The sequence below is a fragment of the Lepidochelys olivacea genome (genome assembly GCF_965140295.1).
Source record: "Lepidochelys olivacea isolate rLepOli2 genome assembly, chromosome: 9".
In the NCBI taxonomy this organism is placed as follows: Eukaryota; Metazoa; Chordata; order Testudines; family Cheloniidae; genus Lepidochelys; species Lepidochelys olivacea.
Genome location: NC_140419.1, coordinates 9,586,166 through 9,604,838, shown reverse-complemented (window position 1 = coordinate 9,604,838; position 18,673 = coordinate 9,586,166). Strand labels below are relative to the sequence as shown.

The following is an 18,673-nucleotide window of genomic DNA, read 5'->3' as shown; positions in this document are numbered from 1 at the left end:
GCTGCAAGAATGAGGAGCAGACTGCTGGAGTTCTGCAGATAAGAGCACCCCATACCGGTGTGTGTCTGGATTTATTTCCACGGGACTCAACACATGCCATATGCTTGGAGTGGTGCATGCTGCACCTTTCATCAGCAGGATAAGGGGTACTATATATTGTGCTCTCCCAGCAATCCCCAAGGCATATGCCTGCATCTGCTCATTGTGGGGAGAATGCTTTCTAGAAGACCACCTGGTCTCTTGAGCCCCAAACCCTCCCACTAGCGCCCCAGAGAAGATAGGGGTCCCTCAGGAGCTAACCCTTTGCAAATACCATGAACCAGAAAGAACAGGACTGGAATTTACAGTAGTAGTCTCGATTCCAAAACAGTGCCGGTATGTTTCCCACGTCTCTGCCAGACCTGGGGATGGATCTTTCCCCTTCTCAGAAGAGGTGCCATTGCATAGAGCAAAATGTCAGGACTGTGAAAACGCAGCAAAGCAAAAATTGATTCATCCCCATACATGTGTGCAGCCTGTCACCTGAGGCTATTTATGTCCTAAAGGGCCCCCTGATCCTAGAAATGGTCGGAACAGAATGTGAAAGCAGAATTTCCAGGCACAAAGGGACTTGTTGACAATCAGCCAATCAATGGCTTAGCTGGGACTAGAACCCAGGCATCCTTTTGGCTTCTAGTCCTTTGCTCTAAGCAGGTGACAACACAATATCATTAGTGGCACACATTTTAATGAAGTGCACATTATAAATGACATTGCACTAAGAAATGCTTCTGCCACATTAGTAGCTGCTCCATTCAGGGCCTGGTTCACCTCTGAGTAACCTCCGTGGCGACTTCTGATTTACACCAGCATAACTCAGAGGAGAATCAGGTCCTCCGTATACAATAGGAGAATTTAACCATCAACATTTGCATAAGATGATATGCTAATTTCACCATCGATGTACTTATAAACTGCTACTGCCCTCTAGCAACACGGACCCCACCCCCCAGTTCTGTTCAGGGACGCTGGAATAATACCTGTGCCCCCCATATAAATCTTTGCCAGGGAGGGCTTTAAAACTAAGGTATATTTCCAACTCCTACTGAGTTGTTAACAAGAGAGCTGCCACCCTCTACTGGAGTATGGGCTGTATTACAGAGAACACACTCACTGAAAGAGGTTAACATTTATTTCTTGGTTGGTTTAATTTTTAAACAGGCTGTTTAATGCTCTCTCTCTCTCTCTTTCTCTTGTACACCTTATTTTTACTTATTTAGTTGCATTCAGATTTATAAAAACAACCCACCATGTAGTCTCTGGGCACATGATCAAAAGTTTCAAACAACAGAGCGTCACATCACTTGCTGACAAATATCAACCCAGGAAAATTCACCACAAAATACCGCTCAGTTCGTTCTTTACAACTGCCTCCCTCACCTCCACGCTGCACCCTCAGACAATCCTTTGAGGAGAGCGATGAGCTATACCTCGACTCTGAGGCCCTGTGGGACCAAAATGGAGGCAAATCCTAGACCAGAGGGACCATCACTGGAAAGTCTGTCTCCACACCTGCAACGTTCATGTGTATGGTCTGATGGCTCAGGCTCCTCAGCTGAGCTCAAGCATCAGGTTGGAGCACAGGGTGAAAGAGAGTCTCAGAGGTAGACAGGGCCCCAAACGGTACAGGTTTTATCAGTCTATTAACACTGTGGATCACACCCATGTGTAGATACGGAGCCAGGGCAGTTTTTGGAGAACAAGGGTAAAAGTGCTCCATACACAGCTATCACTGCACTCGTCCTTCGTACCTAGAGCAGTGCAAAGGCTTCTGGGAAGTGGGGAATAGGGAGAGGAAGCCACAAAACAGGCCCCGGTAAGGAAAAGGACAAGGAGGAAAATGGCTGAACAGAGGGAGAAATAGAAGAGAAAAATAGCCAGAAAATAGAGAGTGTGAGGGATATGGTGTTGCCTGTGATAATTTATGACTTGTATATGTTGGTCTGGGTTTTGCTGAATGTATATTTTGAGTGAATTCAATAGTAGGATTGCCAAGGAGTGCACCAGGAAGGGGGAAGGGAATCCAGATATATGCTGCACAGCAAACACTGGCGGGAGGATGCCAGAGCCAATCACTTTGGTGCTCTGGTGTGACCCCCTGCTAGGGTTGTCAGACAGGCTTCCTCAGGAAGGAGTCAGTACCTCTGAAGAGCGGAAATCAAAAGATTCAGGAAGGTGTAAAGAGACACAAACTCCCTTAAGGCCAGAGACATAGGTTTTTGAGACTAAGAACCCACAGCCGGTTGTGTGGGTTCTGGGGGAAGTTAGACCTACTGGGGTCCCCATCAGGAGGATGGTTAGACTCTTGGTAAGACAGACGTGTGTTGTTTTAAAATCCTTTTGCTCTTATGTTTTATTTTGTTCCTACTGTGAAGATTAAACAATACCTTGGTCTTGATTTGAGACGGCCGTCTGATCACTTTATGCTCCGCTGGCCAGCAACTCCCAAAGGGAAGAACCACGGGTACCTAACGCAGTCAGACTGGCTGGGTAAGCAAGGAAGATAAACATGATACGGCAATCCTGGGCCCAGTCTAAAAAAGTGAGAGAATTGCTTGATTCCACCACAGGAGAGCAAAGCTATGAGGCCTGAAAAAGTGCACTCAAACAGACCAGAGGGGTCGCCATCTCTCAACTGTGACAGATAGTCACAGCTCTGCCTTGGGCACCTAGAAAGGGAAGACCCATCCAACCATCCAGCCCAAGGTGGGCTCCACCAGAAAAGGTGAGTGCGGAGGTTCCATGCCTCCCCACTGCTCGATACTATGGCTGGACCCCTTTAACTTCTAGGTTCTTTTCTGCCCTGAGAATCCCTTGTTTTGTGATGAATGAGTGGGAGATGGCTGACAAGCAAATCTCTTGGATAATCAGTATCTTCTTTCCTTTCAGTCATTGCAGCATTCAATCATTTCAACCTTCTCCAGAGCAGAAGAGACATTGCTTTCCCTCTCTCTAATTAGAAGGGTTAACTGAGCAAGGCGGCCGGGGGCAATTCAGACAAAGCTGGGGAGTGAGGCTGGCATCTCTCAGTAAAGGCAGATTGCTCACCGAATGGATGTTCCTTCACTCCAGTGTAATCAAGAGAGGGACCGAATCTTTCAGGGACTTCCAGACCATTTGCTGCCATAAGCCCCCAAGTAGTTCAGCGATAGCTACTGTAAGGACTCACAAGCACAACAAGAAGGATTCAGCTGAAAAAGCTGAGGGTTTATTTGAGGAATGCGGTTGAAGGAGGCAGAAAAGTGGATAGAAAACTCTAGCAATGGGGGAGGGAGGGGAATCTTTGGAACTGAATGAGCCCCGTTTTCCTTTGACTTACACCAGAATAAAACAGGTAACTCTACTAGGTCCCTGTATCAGAGGGGTAGCCATGTTAGTCTGGATCTGTAAAAGTGGCAAAGAGTCCTGTGGCACCTTATAGACTAACAGACTTATTGGAGCATAAGCTTTCATGGGTGAATATCCACTTCTTCAGATGTATGCCTAGGTCCCTGTGTGACCCTAGGCACCCCTATACTCACACCCTGTATGCTACAGGAATGGTTATTGTACAAAACACGCCTTATGAGGTATCATTTGAAAACTAATGACACACTGGTCAGTGACATCATTGTGAAACGTGTTTAACAAAGCGGTATGTGAAATTATGGTTACTCACTGATACAATGCTTTAAAGTCTTGACTAAAAGGTGCTTAACGCAGGTTCATCCAGGGGAGTTGGTAAACGAGTTTCCTCCAGATAAAGGAGAGAGGCCAATGCCTCAAACCAAGTGTGGCCCAAATTCAGTGGGCTATTCTTTTGTATTGGAGGTTGCAGCAGGAAGAGATAATTTGCATAGTAGCACCCACTAGTGGCAGAGAAATCAACGTGAACCTTTATCTCCCAAACCTCATTGTTCCTTACTCAGCATGAACCGCCCGGAAAAATCTATTCTAAAGGCTCACCGAATTATAAAGAGAGGTGGAGCAAACCCCTAAGTGATCCTTCACTTAAGGAGACAAAGAAACCAAGCGATTTCATCTCTGTGCTAGGTCATCACCAGGCTGGGCAATACAAAGCTGAAAAGGAGACTGTGGGTGAGAGAAACCATCTTGAACAAAGACTAATTTGGTAGATTAAGTTTTAGACTTTTAGCTGCGTGTTTTCACTTCTGTTTGCTTGTAACCATCTCTACCTTTTATTTCTTTACCTTGGTATCACTGAATCCAGGCTTTTTTGTTAATAAACTTGATTTGCTTTCATTATAAATCATCAGTGCTGGGTCAGATCAGTGCTAAAGTGTGTACTTCTAGTAAGCTGATAGGTTGGCATGTTTTACTGACTCTGTAGAGGCAGCAGACCTAACACTTTGTCTGTGTGGATCCAGTGAGAGGGACTGGTCCCCATAGCAGGAAGATCTGAGGGCTGGAAGGGTACCAAGGTCGGCCTGCAAGGCATAACCAAGTTGGGCAAAGGCAGGGTGAGGCTTGTGGGCTGCTGGCAGGATGCTGGGGTCAGCGCTCTGGACCAAAGCTGCACAACCAGAGGATACCTGTGGTTACCAGTCAGAGAGTGACTTGACTGAACCCCTTACTGGTCTGGGTAAACCCCATAATGGAGTTACACTAGGTGTGAGATGAGAAAATTTTGGCTCATACAGTCTGGGATGTGCTCTGAAATTTTGGCAAAACATATTCCAGGTTTAGTTTGCTTAATAAATTCTGACAGTTTGTGCATTTTACCACCCTGTCCTTTTGCAGAGTTACCCCATGCAGTTGGCTCAGGCTGTGTAGATAGCTTGCAAAACACACAATTAAAGTCCAAATTATACACTGCAAATACATTGCTTAGGGCCCATTTATAAATGTGTTGGGGAACCCAGCTACAATATGGGTTTGTTCCATGATCTGGTTACAGTCTTAGCTTACATGAGTCTTAACCATGCTGTTGAACCCTAGGTAAAGCCTTGGACTTCTCTAAGTGTTTAACATGATTCAGGGACACGATTAAGGGAGATCTGTAAAGGAAAAATGGTTTCATATCTTTTGTGGCCAAATATGTGATGGTCATAACTAAGGCTAAATTCAACATAAGCATGAATTTTTCAGCTGTGTAGATGGGCCCTTACTAAGCCCCTCTCATTTAAAATGAATGACAAGCTCATTTTTCTCCTTATATTACACAGAAATGCCAACTACACAGAGCGTTTTGTACTACAGTATTTATACTTTTTATAAAGACCAAACAAAGTGTGGTTTTACACAGTTCAGAATGGCCTATTTACAGAAATTCCAGATTCACACACTTGGTGGTTGTGGGTTATAAATTCATACATTCTGTCGTGACTGGGGTGTGGGGGGAAGGGGGAACAGGCAAGTTATCGAGAGAGTTCTGTGCTTTTTCCCTGTCTGATTATCTCTCATCAGTCATAATATACAAATACATCAGCATCAACATGGAAAATATGTAAGCATTATGAACCGTACCAATTCTCAGCTGGGCAGCAGAAATCTTAGTAGCAACTTTCCACTCCAGCTGCTCGTGGAACTACACAATCTGTCTGCTTTAAATACTTCTGATCATCTAACAGCAAATCAGACCCAAAGCACTTTTTTTTTTTTAAAGGAAGCTCCTGACCTTTCTGCCACCCAAGCCTGTTTGAAATCTCAAAGGCTGGCTACTAAAATGGTTAAGCAAGCGGAACACCAACCACACAAATCTCGATTCCCGCAGGCAAGGAAAGCCACCGTTAGAACATGGTTGGGCAACTGTGTGTCAAGACTGTGGGCCCGCATCTCTACTCCATAAAACTAGTGGAGGCTGAGGCCTGGTTATTTTTATAGCATAGACTGGGCCTGAGACCTTGAGAGTGGAAACCAGGGCTTAATTTGTGCTAGGGCTTGCCAGGGCTGAGCACCTCTAGGCTCAACAGTTCATAGCCCTGGCACCTCTGGGCTTGCCGCATCAGTTATGAATATAAAAAAAAATTGCTTGAGCCCCTAATTGCTTGAGCCCTGGCACCTCTTTCCTTTCAAATTAAGCACTGGTTGAAGCCTGTTAGCAACCACCATTTTTAAACATCCTGGCAGCTACCAAACCTTCTCCAAACAGTGTAAACATGTCATGAGACTGTGATTTAGGGCTCATCTACTCAACAAATTGTGGTCAGCTTAAACTTTGACTCCACATAAAACAAAAGCATTTGAACTTTATTATAAAACCCCAGCAATACAGAACTCAGTCGAAGGTTGATACGACAATGTAAAAACCAGCCGTCTCAGGGTACCCAGCTACAACACAGCAATGGCCAAAATGGATAAAATATGGTCTGAGCTTGTAAAGTGGATGGGACAGGACCAAACAAGAAGCCTTGGGCTCTTGGTAGCAAGGGTCACGGACACAACTAAAACACTGTTGAAGGCTTGCTAGGCAGCAAGAGCATCAAGCATCTAAGCTGTATCTGTGGCCAGCTGCGTTCTAACCAGCCCCCAACCATGACTGAAACCTGAGTGCTGTATCCAATTCACACAGCCACACGGTAGTGAATGATTCTCTCCCTCTTCAGTATGTTCATGGTATCAGCGTGACCTACAGACCTTGGTCAAACCAGGACAAACTTTGTTTGAAAAAAAGTGTCAGAAATGTGCAGAAACTGTTATTAAAAAAAGGTGTGTGTGGGGGGAAGTAGTTAAAATCCAAACTATAATTTTGCAGCTGTTGTTGCCATGGTGCACTGAAGGAAAAGAAAACCTGTCCCCGCACTAGTCCCAGGGTGCCCAAGTAGGACCCAGGCAGGATGTTATGCGAGTGCTCCTTGAACATAAAGGGGTGTATGTGTGGGGGGAGACAGCTATCAAATCTGTTGTTGCTTCACTCACTGCCCAAGAGGGCACAGGTGTCCAGCCTGGGTTCAGGGCCAGGGGTCCCCCCACCTTAGGTGCACCTGCTGGCACCCAGCTGCAGGGCTGAGTGAGGGGAGACTGTAAGCTGACACCTTCTGCACATAACAAAATGTCATCATCCCATTTTACAGATGGGGAAACAGAGGCACTGAGGGGTTAAGGGATTTGGCCCAAGTTAACACTGCAAGAGGCAGAGGCAGGAACAGAACTCAAAGGATTCCTGATTTCCTGTCCTCTAAAGATAGACCCCACTGGCTCCCACTCCTGGGAGACGGATATTTTATCAACCACAACAATAATGTCAAATCCTAGCCTTTCCTCTAGAGAGATTCCAAAGTGCAATGTTTGGCCTTTCCACAAGTCAACAATAACAGTACAAATAAATCTTAGGTTTGGCAATTTCATTAGTGCAGTACTGCATACGCTACTGATAATAACAAGAATGTCTCAGTGAAGTTATCCTGTGGGGAAGAAAATGACTTCACTCTGAGAAAATTTCATTGTATTGGGGACTGGAGGGACTTGACTTTGCCTTCAAGTCGCTCACATGACTTCTGCAGGAGTTGTGTGTGTTTGTTCCTCAGGGCAATACTGGGCCTGAATGTCATTTAGTGTAAATGAGATCTATCCGCAGGACAACATGGGCCAAATCCTTATTTCAGTGCAACAGCACTGACTTCAGTAAAAGAGGGAAGGCTCTGTCCCACTGAATCATGTTTCCTCTAGACACAAATCAGCAAAATAGAAAGCAGCACAAATCAAAGGAGTTAGGTATTTGGAGGTTGGATGAGCAACTTGGTGTTCTAAGCCAGCATTCATTCTGTTTGGTACCGCAGTCAAACTCATCATTAAACCAATATGCTCTCTAGAGCTCCAATTCAGCAAGGTATAATTAAGCCTGTGCCTTAATTTTATCTTTGCTGGGACTATTCACGTGCTTCAATGCTTTGCTGTATCATGGTAATTGCGCCATCAACCCCCCCAAAACCTCCACGATACAAAGAAAAACACTTGTGTCCCTGCAATGAAACCATAGTTTAAAGCATTATTAATTCATCGTCCTATTTTGCCCATGGTACAATTCATAATGAGTGCTTTGCTTTTGGTTTGGCCTTTTCTCCCTTTTCAGTGCTATGATAGCCTTTAATTTATACGGGGCATCACTAATCATGGTACAGAAAAGGTCTCGTTTAGTCAAAATCAATCACTAACTTTTGAACTCTCTAGCATAATTTCTTTCAGGCCAGTCTTTTTCTGTTTTCACAGTCCTAGGTCAATATTTACGTTTGCAAAACTTAAGGTACTAGCAGCTTTGTGGGATCTAAAACTCCCATTTTGCATCAAATTGCCGCCATGCAAATGCCATCGGACCTGCTCTGAAAGAGCTAATGATTTCTGTAGGAATTTTACGGATCTCCGTGATATCCTTATGCTGCAGAGATTTGGTACAGTCCTTAATAAAATGTCCTGGAAAGAAGCATATAATGATAACACTTTATCTATTCCTCCGAGCTTCTAAAGCCCACCTGCCCATTTGCAAATGCCGAAGTATAGTCTGATACCATATGGGGATGAACCGTACCTAGTCCAAAGTCCAGCACACAGAGAAAGTGTACAGCATGCAGTCTACTCAAATGTAGAACGTTAAATGGCATTCAACAGAATTATCAGCACCAAATGTGGAGGGATGTGATCCAAAACCCACAGACTGGGGGAAAGAATTTGTTTATACTGCAAAAAGACCTCAAAATGTCACAATAGTTGCCATATATTGGTTCCTGCCTCAGTCTGAATCGCCACCTCTTAGTCAAGTCTCCTCCAAAGATCTTGTAAACAGAAGGCTATTCACTGAGAGGAAGCAGTCACACCATCGCTGTGCTAAGCTTCATTGATTCGGGACTTGTATTTCCCCCACCACTACCCTGCAGTTTTCTGTTCCTGTTAATGATCAGTTAGAAATGACTGAACACATCATTTTCTATCCAGTGGAGTTAAGGGAGGCAGCGGAAGGCACAGCAGCAGAGCCAAATGAACAGAAACAATCCAGGACATTCCCATGGTGGAGCAGTAACTGGTGACCATGTTCCTCTGAAGTAACCCAACGTCCAAGCGATGTAGCCACAAGGTGAGTGCATAGTAACTTTTCACTTTGCTGTCGACCTAATTTAGGCCACATCCTATCCAATGATTCAATAAACAATGCGAGAAGCATTTTTTTCTGTTCAATACTGAAGATGATTTTGATGCCGTTTGAATTTTTAATGCTCCTTCAGTTTTTCCGCTCATGCCTTGGACCTAGCAGCTTTCCTGTCAATGTGGTTGGAATGAATTCTGAAGCTCAGAGCTTGTGGGAAAGGTGACTTGATCCAGCATCCACCAAAACAAACAAAGAAGAGAAAGGAGTCCTGAGAAAAACCTGTCCTGCAGTTCAACTCCCAGCCCTCTGTTCTGCTGTTAAGCTTCTGGCCAGCTCACTTTCCTTAATTTCAGTGTCTGCCAGGGCCATGCTGCATGTATCATTGTACACTTCTGAAAAACAAACACACACAGGTTGTCACTACAGGCATATCTCAAGGACTTGTAAGCTACAATATAGAGGTTTGCTATTAATAAGTACACAGCAGTAAAATAAAATTGAAAAAAACCTAATCTCAACCCTCATGCTTCATGGCACTAGCTGATCATCAGGTAGGGTCAGGAAGGAATTCCCTTGAACAACTGGTTAGGTACATCATGTGTTTTTGGTTTTCTTCTGGAGCATCGGTTATAAGTTAGTGTCAGTGGCAGGACATTGGTCTAGGTGGAACACTGATTCATTAGGTTCCAGCTTTAACTACCATGTGTTTCTCTTAAACTGCAGCAAGAAATTCTTGTTAATTTTCAAAAGTGCTTTCCTAAATCTTAGCAAATTGAAAAACAACAACAAAACCATCATTAGCTCTCACCTTCAGATCTCAAGTAAATGGATCATGACAGGTTCTGCTCTCAGTTACATTTTGTTTCCAATGCAAGATGTAACTGAAGGCAGATTTCAGCCTGATATTTATAAAGAGGGGCCAAAATTGTAATGTTAAACCGGATTTTCAGAGGGTGCTCAGATGCAACTCTCTAAATCCAATCCCTGCCCTACGGTTTGGGTTTTGGGTCAGATCCGAAACTGGAAAAGGACTATTTCTAGTTCTGGTTTGACTGAAATCTCACCGGGACAGCCCTTCTTGAAAAAACGTTAGCCCAAGGTGGTGGAAATATTGTGAGAGCACCTGCTCCGCAACAACAGTTCATGAGATTTTGATGTCATCAAATCCAAACCTGAACCATAGCGCTGATCGTGGGTTTGAACCTTGAACTCCAACTGGGACTGAAATGCCACCTCTAGCCCTGCTCCAGTGAGACAGTTAGATTGAAGACATATTGTACTGTCATGTGTATGTTTGATCAGGTGCCAACGTGCCTTTTCATTAACAAAAACGGAAACTCAAAGAGCTTTTAAAACCCCATTAGAAACTCTTTATTACCTGCATTGTTCTTCCTAAGGATACTGTTACTATCGCCTTCTGCTGGCTGTAACACACTGGAAGGAACCCAATCGCTTTTCTCAGAAGCCAGCTTCTTTACTAACCTGGAAATTCAGAGTGAGCAGTCAATGCATTTCCCCACCTCCCTTCCCACTGGTACAGTTCTTCATGAAAATGCACGTTATAGGGGTAACTCCTCAGCTATGGCCAAAGAGCAGCAGGGGTGGGAGGTGTGGATTGCTAGGGTGGCGATGTAAAGCTCACCTTAGCACTCCCCCAATTCTGGGGCAGCTGTGCACGGGGCCAGCAGCCTGAGGGTGTGACTGTGCTACAGGGTCTCTGAATCTGCTCACTGCAAAGACACACACTGTGTGGCAGGTTTCAGAGTAACAGCCGTGTTAGTCTGTATTCGCAAAAAGACAAGGAGGACTTGTGGCACCTTAGAGCTAACCAATTTATTTGAGCATAAGCTTTCGTAAGCTACAGCTCGCTTCATCGGATGCATACTGTGGAAAATACAAAAGATGTTTTTATACACACAGACCATGAAAAAATGGTTCTCTCCCCTCACCCCACTCTCCTGCTCATAATAGCTTATCTAAAGTGATCACGCTCCTTACAATGTGTATGATAAAGGTGGACCATTTCCAGCACAAATCCAGGTTTTCTCCCCCCCGTCCCCCACCACCCCACTCTCCTGTTGGTAATAGCTTATCTAAAGTGATCACTCTCCTTACAATGTGTATGATAATGAAGGTGGGCCATTTCCAGCACAAATCCAGGGTTTAATAAGAACGTCTGAGGAACAGTTGCGGGGGGGGGGCGGGGAGGGGAAGGAATAGGCAAGGGGAAATAGTGAAGCTCCAGATCTGGCCAATGTTTTTGAGATGGTGGGACAAATTCAGAGGCGTCTCCAGGAGGTGTCTAAGATGAGGTATCTGACAACTTTGTCTTCCCCTTCAGTCTGAATGTGACACTGACTAAGCCCCCCTTGGCTGTATTAACTCAGACTCACACCTGACTCCCAACATGAAACTTACTCCCACCCCATCACCTACACATCACCCCTGACTTTGGCCCCCTGAGTCTGGCTGTAAGGTAGCCTAACGGAGTCTAAATGAGTGTAACTCCCACATTCAAGGACTAGTCAAAGGAGAATGTGGCAGGAAAGGGACCTACTAGAACAGGGCAAGAAGTCAATTACAGGGGGCCACGCTATGACTTACACCATATCCCAGCCTCTTGGCATGCAAGTTACACCCGTTTAGAATTCCCGACAGTCATTCATCCGTACACAGGTAGAAGGAAGTCTTAAGGGCGTCCAAGTCTCAGAGAGCCTAGGGCTCTTTCTACACCGTGCGCTAGGGATGTGATTCCCAGCTTGCATAGATGGTCTCGCGCGAAGCTCGGCACCCCACGTACGTGCCACGTACGTTCAGGCGGGTTGGAACTCAGGGCAGTAGCCTGTGCCATGGCCACAATGCTATTTTTAGTATCCTCGCTTGATGAGAGCTAAGGCGAGTACGTCTGGTGAGCTGGGAATCACGCCCGTAGCTCGCAGTGCAGAGGCAGCCTAAATGACTGCAAGGGAATCTAACTTATCCCGCCTTTGACCAATGGACTTGCACTGATGTAAGTGAGAGCAGGATGCAGCCACTGGTATATTTTCCTCTGTTCCCAAGAGTGCGCCTCACCCCTGCCAGAGGCCCAACTATTTCCCATCCCCTCTGGTTTCATGTCTCTCTCCACCCAAGCCTCATGTCCAGCCACTACTGGCCAAAGGGGACTAGGTGGGACCGGCCAGGGTCACTGCACTTGAGTCACGCAGCATGACTGCGGAGCGATTGGAGGAGCCTCTCCTGTCACACTGCGGTGAATCAGAAAAGTTACTAGTAGATTAGTTTATTAAACTGTGGGGGTATTCGTAGTGACCCCTTTGTTAAAGCTGGGCTCTGATCCATAGAATCCAGAGCCAGAGGGGACCATTGCGATCATCCAGTCTGACCTTCAAACACAGGCCAGAGAACTTCCCCCAAGTAATTCCTAGAGCAGATCTTTTAGAAAAACATCGAACCCTGATTTAAAAATGGCGAGTGATGGAGAACCCACCACAACCCGTGGTAAGTTGTTACAGGGATTAATTACCCTTTCACTCTTGAAGCAGGACTAAAACCCCTCTGTTTCGTACTTTGGTGGTTGAATTTAGACTCCACATCTGACACAGTAACTTTTCAAATACATGTTAACCTCATCCTACCCTCAATACACAGCTGATCCAGAGAGGGGCTGAGCCCAGTGGACAGAAGAAATTCTTGACTTCAAGAGGAGCTGCAGGTGCTAGGCATACAATGGTCCCACTGGTATAAGTGTACAATGGTGCCAATGTATCTCCTTGGTGCAAATGGGTTATGTGCATGTATCACAGAGAGAATATATCCCTTGTGCATAATAACCCATCTTTAGGCCATGTTAGACTCTGCCACAGACCGTACAAGGTGGGGTTCTCTCTATTTTCTATAGGTTTCCTCCTGCTTTGGGTTTCGTTTCTGCAGATGTTTTCAGATCCTTCTAATTAGTTTTTCCACCTCTTACATGTGGTTACAGCTGTCCTAGCTGCAACCTTCTCTTTTGTACTTACCATTGTCCATTTTCTCCTTCCTGTACAAAATGCACTAAATCTCCATTTTCTAGAGTGAGAGACTCTGGAAAACAGGTTTCATAACTTCCTTCTACCCGTAAAAGATTGGACCCCTAAAACCAATGAAACAATACAGCATATAGTTACCATGAAGGGAGGAAACAAAAGAGAGAGACTTTCTGGTTAACATAATGAGCTAGGCTTTGCAGAGATTTATTCTTCTGGGAATGTCGTAGCTTTTTCATTCTTTTATTTTTGGTCAGCGCATGAGGTTAGTGATATTCAGGTATCAGTGCAGGACTCACCTGCCTATTCAAACTCCGCAATTTATAAATCAGCCATCATTCTGACAGTGGGTTTCTGTTTGATTTTATGGAGTCATCAGTTTGGGTGATCCAGATGTGTTTGAATTTACTTATTTTTAAAGGGAATGTGAAGTTCCCAGATGCTACAGAAAGAGGCGCTGTAGAAGAGCCCAAACGAATGAATGAACTTGTACTGCAGTTAAGGGCTTCTTTCTCCATTCCTGTGTTTGCTTCTGTTCTCAGTGACGCTGGTGTATATCAGGAGTAAGGCCCATTGACGTCAGTGGACCAGTACAAAGATGGTATAAGTAAAAATGGAATCAGCACCCCTCACCCCTTTATTTATGGGGTTTATAGCGGGGCTGTGATGATTCATAGAATCATAGAAGTTTAGGGTTGGAAGATATCTTAGGAGGTCATCTAGTCCCACCCCCTGCTCAAAGCAGGACCTATCCCCAACTAAATCATCCCAGCCAGGGCTTTGTCAAGCTGGGCCTTAAAAGCCTCTAAAGATGGAGATTTCACCACCTCCCTAGGGAACCCATTCCAGTGCTTCACCACCCTCCTAATAAAACAGTTTTTTCCTAATATCCAACCTAGACCTCCCCCACTGCAACTTGAGACCATTACTCCTTGTGCTGTCATCTGGTATCACTGAAAATAGCCTAACTCCATCTTCTTTGGAACCCCCATTCAGGTAGTAGAAGGTTGCTATCAAATTCCCCCTCACTCTTCTCTTCTGCAGACTAAATAAGCCCAGTTCCCTCAGCCTCTCCTCATAAGTCATATGCCCCAGCCCCCTGATCATTTTCGTTGCCCGCTGCTGTACTCTCTCTAATTTGTCCACATCCTTTCTGTAGTGGGGGGACCCAAAACTGGACGCAATACCAGTGCTGCCTATAGGATGAGACTGACAATATCTGAGCTTGGGTGTAATATTAATGACAACATATTGTTCCAGTCATTGGGATGATTTCTCACTTTGGAGAAAAGCAAAATAACGGTTGGTTTTAGACCCTTCTGAGTTTTGGGAACCAAAAAAAGGTGTAGGGGTGAGGGGAAGGGACTATGCTATTTCCCCCTGTTTCTGTATCTAATATATTTAAACATAATTTAAATCAGGAGGTTAAAAGTGAGTGAGACTTTCTGTGATTCTGGCTGGCAAAACAACCTAGGGAAGAATTCAATGCATCCCAAAGCAATGCCTGGGCATGTCAGTATGTTTACAGAGCTCTGGTGCTACCAGTACTGTGAAACATTAGAAGTGCCGGCTGGATGGGCATTCTGGGCACTGCTAAATCTTATACCTACATACAGTAGCCTAGCCTTAGATCTTACGGTTCTTGAAAACCTAAGATGGTCTAAAACCAACACCAGGAATGTGTGAACTGCCCTGAACTTCAGGGAAATCTGCACCCCGTTCCAGTTCTGAACTTTTGCCCCCATCCTAGAACCAAATCAAGCCCCCTAATTAAAACACCCCATAACTTCGGAAATGCATGGATCCAAACGCTGCAGTTTATGCCCATTCCATGCTAGGCTTACAATGTGATGGGAGTGAAAAGAATTACATTGTTAGGATTGGCCTCTTCCTCCATGTCAGAAGAGTTGGAGAGTTCATCCGTGCTGGATGGGATGGCTTCGAAATCCTCAAAGGTGTCTAGCGAGGGCATCTGCCTGCTGGGCCAACCTTTGCAAAGGAAATGAAACAACAGGATTTAACTACAGGGCATTTGCTCTTAGAGGACCTAAACATTTAAATAGGCAGTTCATAGATTCCCTCCCCCCGCCCCTGCTATATTACATATGTATTTCACATTGCTAAATATCTTCAGTTTAAGAATCACAGAATGTAGGAGACAAGGAGCAGAGAATTATGGCAAATGGTGACTTTGCAAAGCCACTGTGGGTTTTTCAGTAGCCTTTCAGGTGGGCTGGGTCTGTTTCAGTTTTCAAGCTTCTAGCTCACCTCCCTGTATGTCTAGTATTTGAGGCCAAAGGCTTTTGAATAACAGTTCACCCAACCCCAGCCTTCAGCTGATCTTATGCCCAAACAGCTTCCAAAAACTGGCACGTATGCCAAAGGCAGAAGTTGTGAGGGAGGGGAAGGAGTTAGAACAATAGGGGGAACAGGTCTTTTGACACAGCACTGATACAGAGTTCAGGAGTCAAGAAGAGATGGTCTGATTTACATGCCTAATGTGAATAAATCTTTTTGACCGATCAGGGTAGTGGATATCTGATATCAGACAAAATCAACTGGTTCCTCTTGCTGTTATACATGGCAGTAAATAAACTGTAATGTCATAGGAGAGAGAAATGTGTAACAGCAACAAATCATGGTGCACACAGCCACTTGGAACCTCACAGCTTTGGTGAGGATTGGACTCAGCTCTTCCTGTGCAAGCCCTAATTGTTCAGGTTGTGACGCAGCAGGGAGTGGGGAGTGTTGACCTGGGAATGTTGCAGGGGAGGTTTTCTGGGACTGTCTGCATTGGGGATGGGAGACTTTGCTTGAGGGAAGATACCTGAGCATGTAACATGAGAGCCCAGGAGGGGGGTTGGGGCCAGGTGACACCTTCTGCCCGGGAAACTGGACAAAGGCTGGAGCAGGAACCAGTGGGAGGCAGGTGAGACGGCTGGAGGGGGTTTCAGTTTGGAGCTGGCTGCGGAAATGGAGGGAGCCCCAGGGCTGGGATATAAGCTCCCTTACCCCTTACCCCCCCCCCCCCGAAGGACTTGACTGAGGGGTCCTGGTTGTACCTACAAGCTCTGGTTGGGACTGTGTTCCTATCGTCCAATAAACCTTCCGTTTTACTGGCTGGCTGAGCGTCACAGTGAATCGCAGGAAGTGGGGATGCAGGGCCCTGACTCCCCTACACTCCGTGACACAGGTAAAGGAGAATCTCTATTAGCAATACAGAGCCTGTGACACACAGCTGAGCCATTCTAATGCCTTCCGGCGCAACCCTCACAAATGGCAAGATGTTGCACCAGAAAAGTGAGCACTAATGTGGAACGCTCCAGCACTCTGCAATTTTTTTTTTATTAATAAAAAAGGTGACTTGCTTTTCATTGCAAACTGTGGTGCAAAGGGAGAGAAGCTGCCACACAGAAGCACAATGCCTGGGTTTATACGTATCAAAGAAAAACGGCCAGCGTTCAGGCTAACATTCATGAGACTTACAGTAGGACCAAGTGAACAGATTCGCTGCCTCTCCCTCCCCCCCCACCTCAGCTTTTGCCCAAAACTTGAACCTGAACTGAATGACTCTTCCTTGAAACAGTTTCACCTTTCTCTCTGCTATTCATCTGCATGCACCCATGGAAGCAGAAGTGACCTGATCCTGTCAGATGGGATTCTCTTGGGCTCCCTCCAACACTGTCACAGCAAGAAATACCAGGGATCTAATGTGAGAGGCAGATTTCCAGCCCAGACACAACCGTCTCATCTTAGTGCCATCGGACACGCAACGGGGTGTCAAGGTGCCGTGTTATTTTATATCCCAAGAGGAATCCACCTTCCCTCCCTGAGGAAGCTCTTGGGATGTACATGCTGGAGTGGCAAATCTGCTACTCTGGGACAGGGTGTAATGTGCCCCCTGCTTGGCCAACTCTGAGGGCTGGTGCAGAGCAGTGGGCGGGGCCACGGACACCCCCTTTCAGACAGGTGTGGAGTATGTGCTTATTAAGAAGAAGCAGGGACACGACTCTTCACAAGGGCACTGGGCAGCCTCTGAATAGGTGCATGCTGGGGGAGAGGTGGAAGAACCCACGCAGGGGCGCAGCAGACATTTCCTTCATCTTACTAGATCCAAGAAGTGCAGATAGCTTGGATACGGATTCAAACTTTTTACAGCTTGCTCCTGTTGAACACAAATTAGTCCCATGGCAAAGACAAGATGCAAAGTCAGATGCTCTCACAATATACTTATGCACGACCCAGCCATGTATGCACACTCTAGAGCAAAGGTTGGTTTAAAACAATACAAACCCAGAACCACATTTTTTTTATTTATATGTTACTGAAAAAAATCCCCTTTCCCCCAAAATAGGTGGCAAATGGGGGGAGGAGGGAAAGGCGAAAGGAAGGTAAAGGAATGGGAGGGAACACCAGAGCGATATCTCAATTTCCATCTGTTAGAGATTAATCAAAGCGTCCTTAAAAGTTAGACCAAATCTTTTCACATTTGTCTGAAGTCCCTCTTCTTCCAGATGTTACTGGCTCTTTAGCTGCCAGGTCAGCCAAGGCGCTGTGCCAAGCTTCTAACCCTGGAGATAGTCTGTTCTTCCATCATTCTGAGCAATAACCACAGTTTGGCTAGAAGCACTGCTCTGGAGAGCCAAGCTTAGAGAGATATTTTAAAATGGGGAGTGGTCCGACTTAGAACAATTCAGGAAGGTACATCAGAGGCCTTGCTGACATGGGAAAGTTTTACTAGTTATTCCGATATAGTTACACCAATATAACCCCCAGGTGGATACTCTTCTTCCAATATAATAGTGGCTTTTTGGGTTTAGCTTAAACCCCTTCCTGAGCTAAATAAACTAAACTGTTGATTTAAATTCACACATTTAGATTATAGCAAAAAACCCACAACATTCCTGGGCAGACTAGTGGTGATCTCATGCCATTGTCATTCACAGCCAAGAGTCAAGATGTTCACTGTAATACTTAACGGCTTCCCAGCAATAAAGATTCCTACAACAACTCCATCACCTGGTCCATCCTTTTCTCTGCTAATTTTCATTGCAATGACAGGATTTCAGAGACGGCCCATGTTCAGTACGTTTTCATACGCTGCAGAGATGCTATAAAATAACACAGGCCAGATTCTGAACTTACCAGAGTTAATTAAAAATAGTTATTCTGAATCCACTAAATAAAATCAGAGTCCGGTCCATTATTTCTACATTCTGCAGTGACCTAGGCTTATGGTTACATTTCTTTCAAAGGAAATAATGTTTCCTTTAAAAAAAATGGAGAGAAAATAATGAGGACTTTGCTTAAGGTAAAGACTGTTTAACATAGTCATAAATATCCTCAGATTTACATGAAGCACTGTGAACATTTTAATTCTGTTTACCTGTCTGTGAAGCAGATCTAGGAACTGGTCTTGTGATGGAACTGGCATTACATTTAGTCTGGGCTAAGATGGTTTTCTCAAAAGCATCTGTGACAGGAAGTAGAAGTTTGTCACTTACTGAGATTCTTCTTAAAAGTGAATAACTGAACATGGACCCACTACCAAATGTATTCCTTTACTGCCGAAAAAAAAGCACGTTTGATCTCT

At 45.1% G+C, this 18,673-nt stretch overlaps 1 protein-coding gene across 2 annotated transcripts in view; it reads right to left on the bottom strand.

The window, feature by feature from the left end:
• Positions 1-9,348: 9,348 nt before the first annotated feature.
• The window catches only part of MCF2L2 (MCF.2 cell line derived transforming sequence-like 2), a 319,138-nt gene continuing 309,813 nt past the window's right edge, over positions 9,349-18,673 (bottom strand). For both annotated transcript variants that reach the window (XM_084638977.1, XM_084638978.1), the window contains 5 exons: positions 18,467-18,553; positions 14,951-15,069; positions 13,075-13,187; positions 10,437-10,540; positions 9,349-9,450 (listed from right to left, as the gene is read on the bottom strand). In XM_084638977.1, the coding sequence (XP_084495103.1) occupies positions 9,350-9,450; positions 10,437-10,540; positions 13,075-13,187; positions 14,951-15,069; positions 18,467-18,553 (524 nt within the window). In that variant the 3' untranslated portion in view covers position 9,349. The remainder of the gene's footprint in view (positions 9,451-10,436; positions 10,541-13,074; positions 13,188-14,950; positions 15,070-18,466; positions 18,554-18,673) is intronic.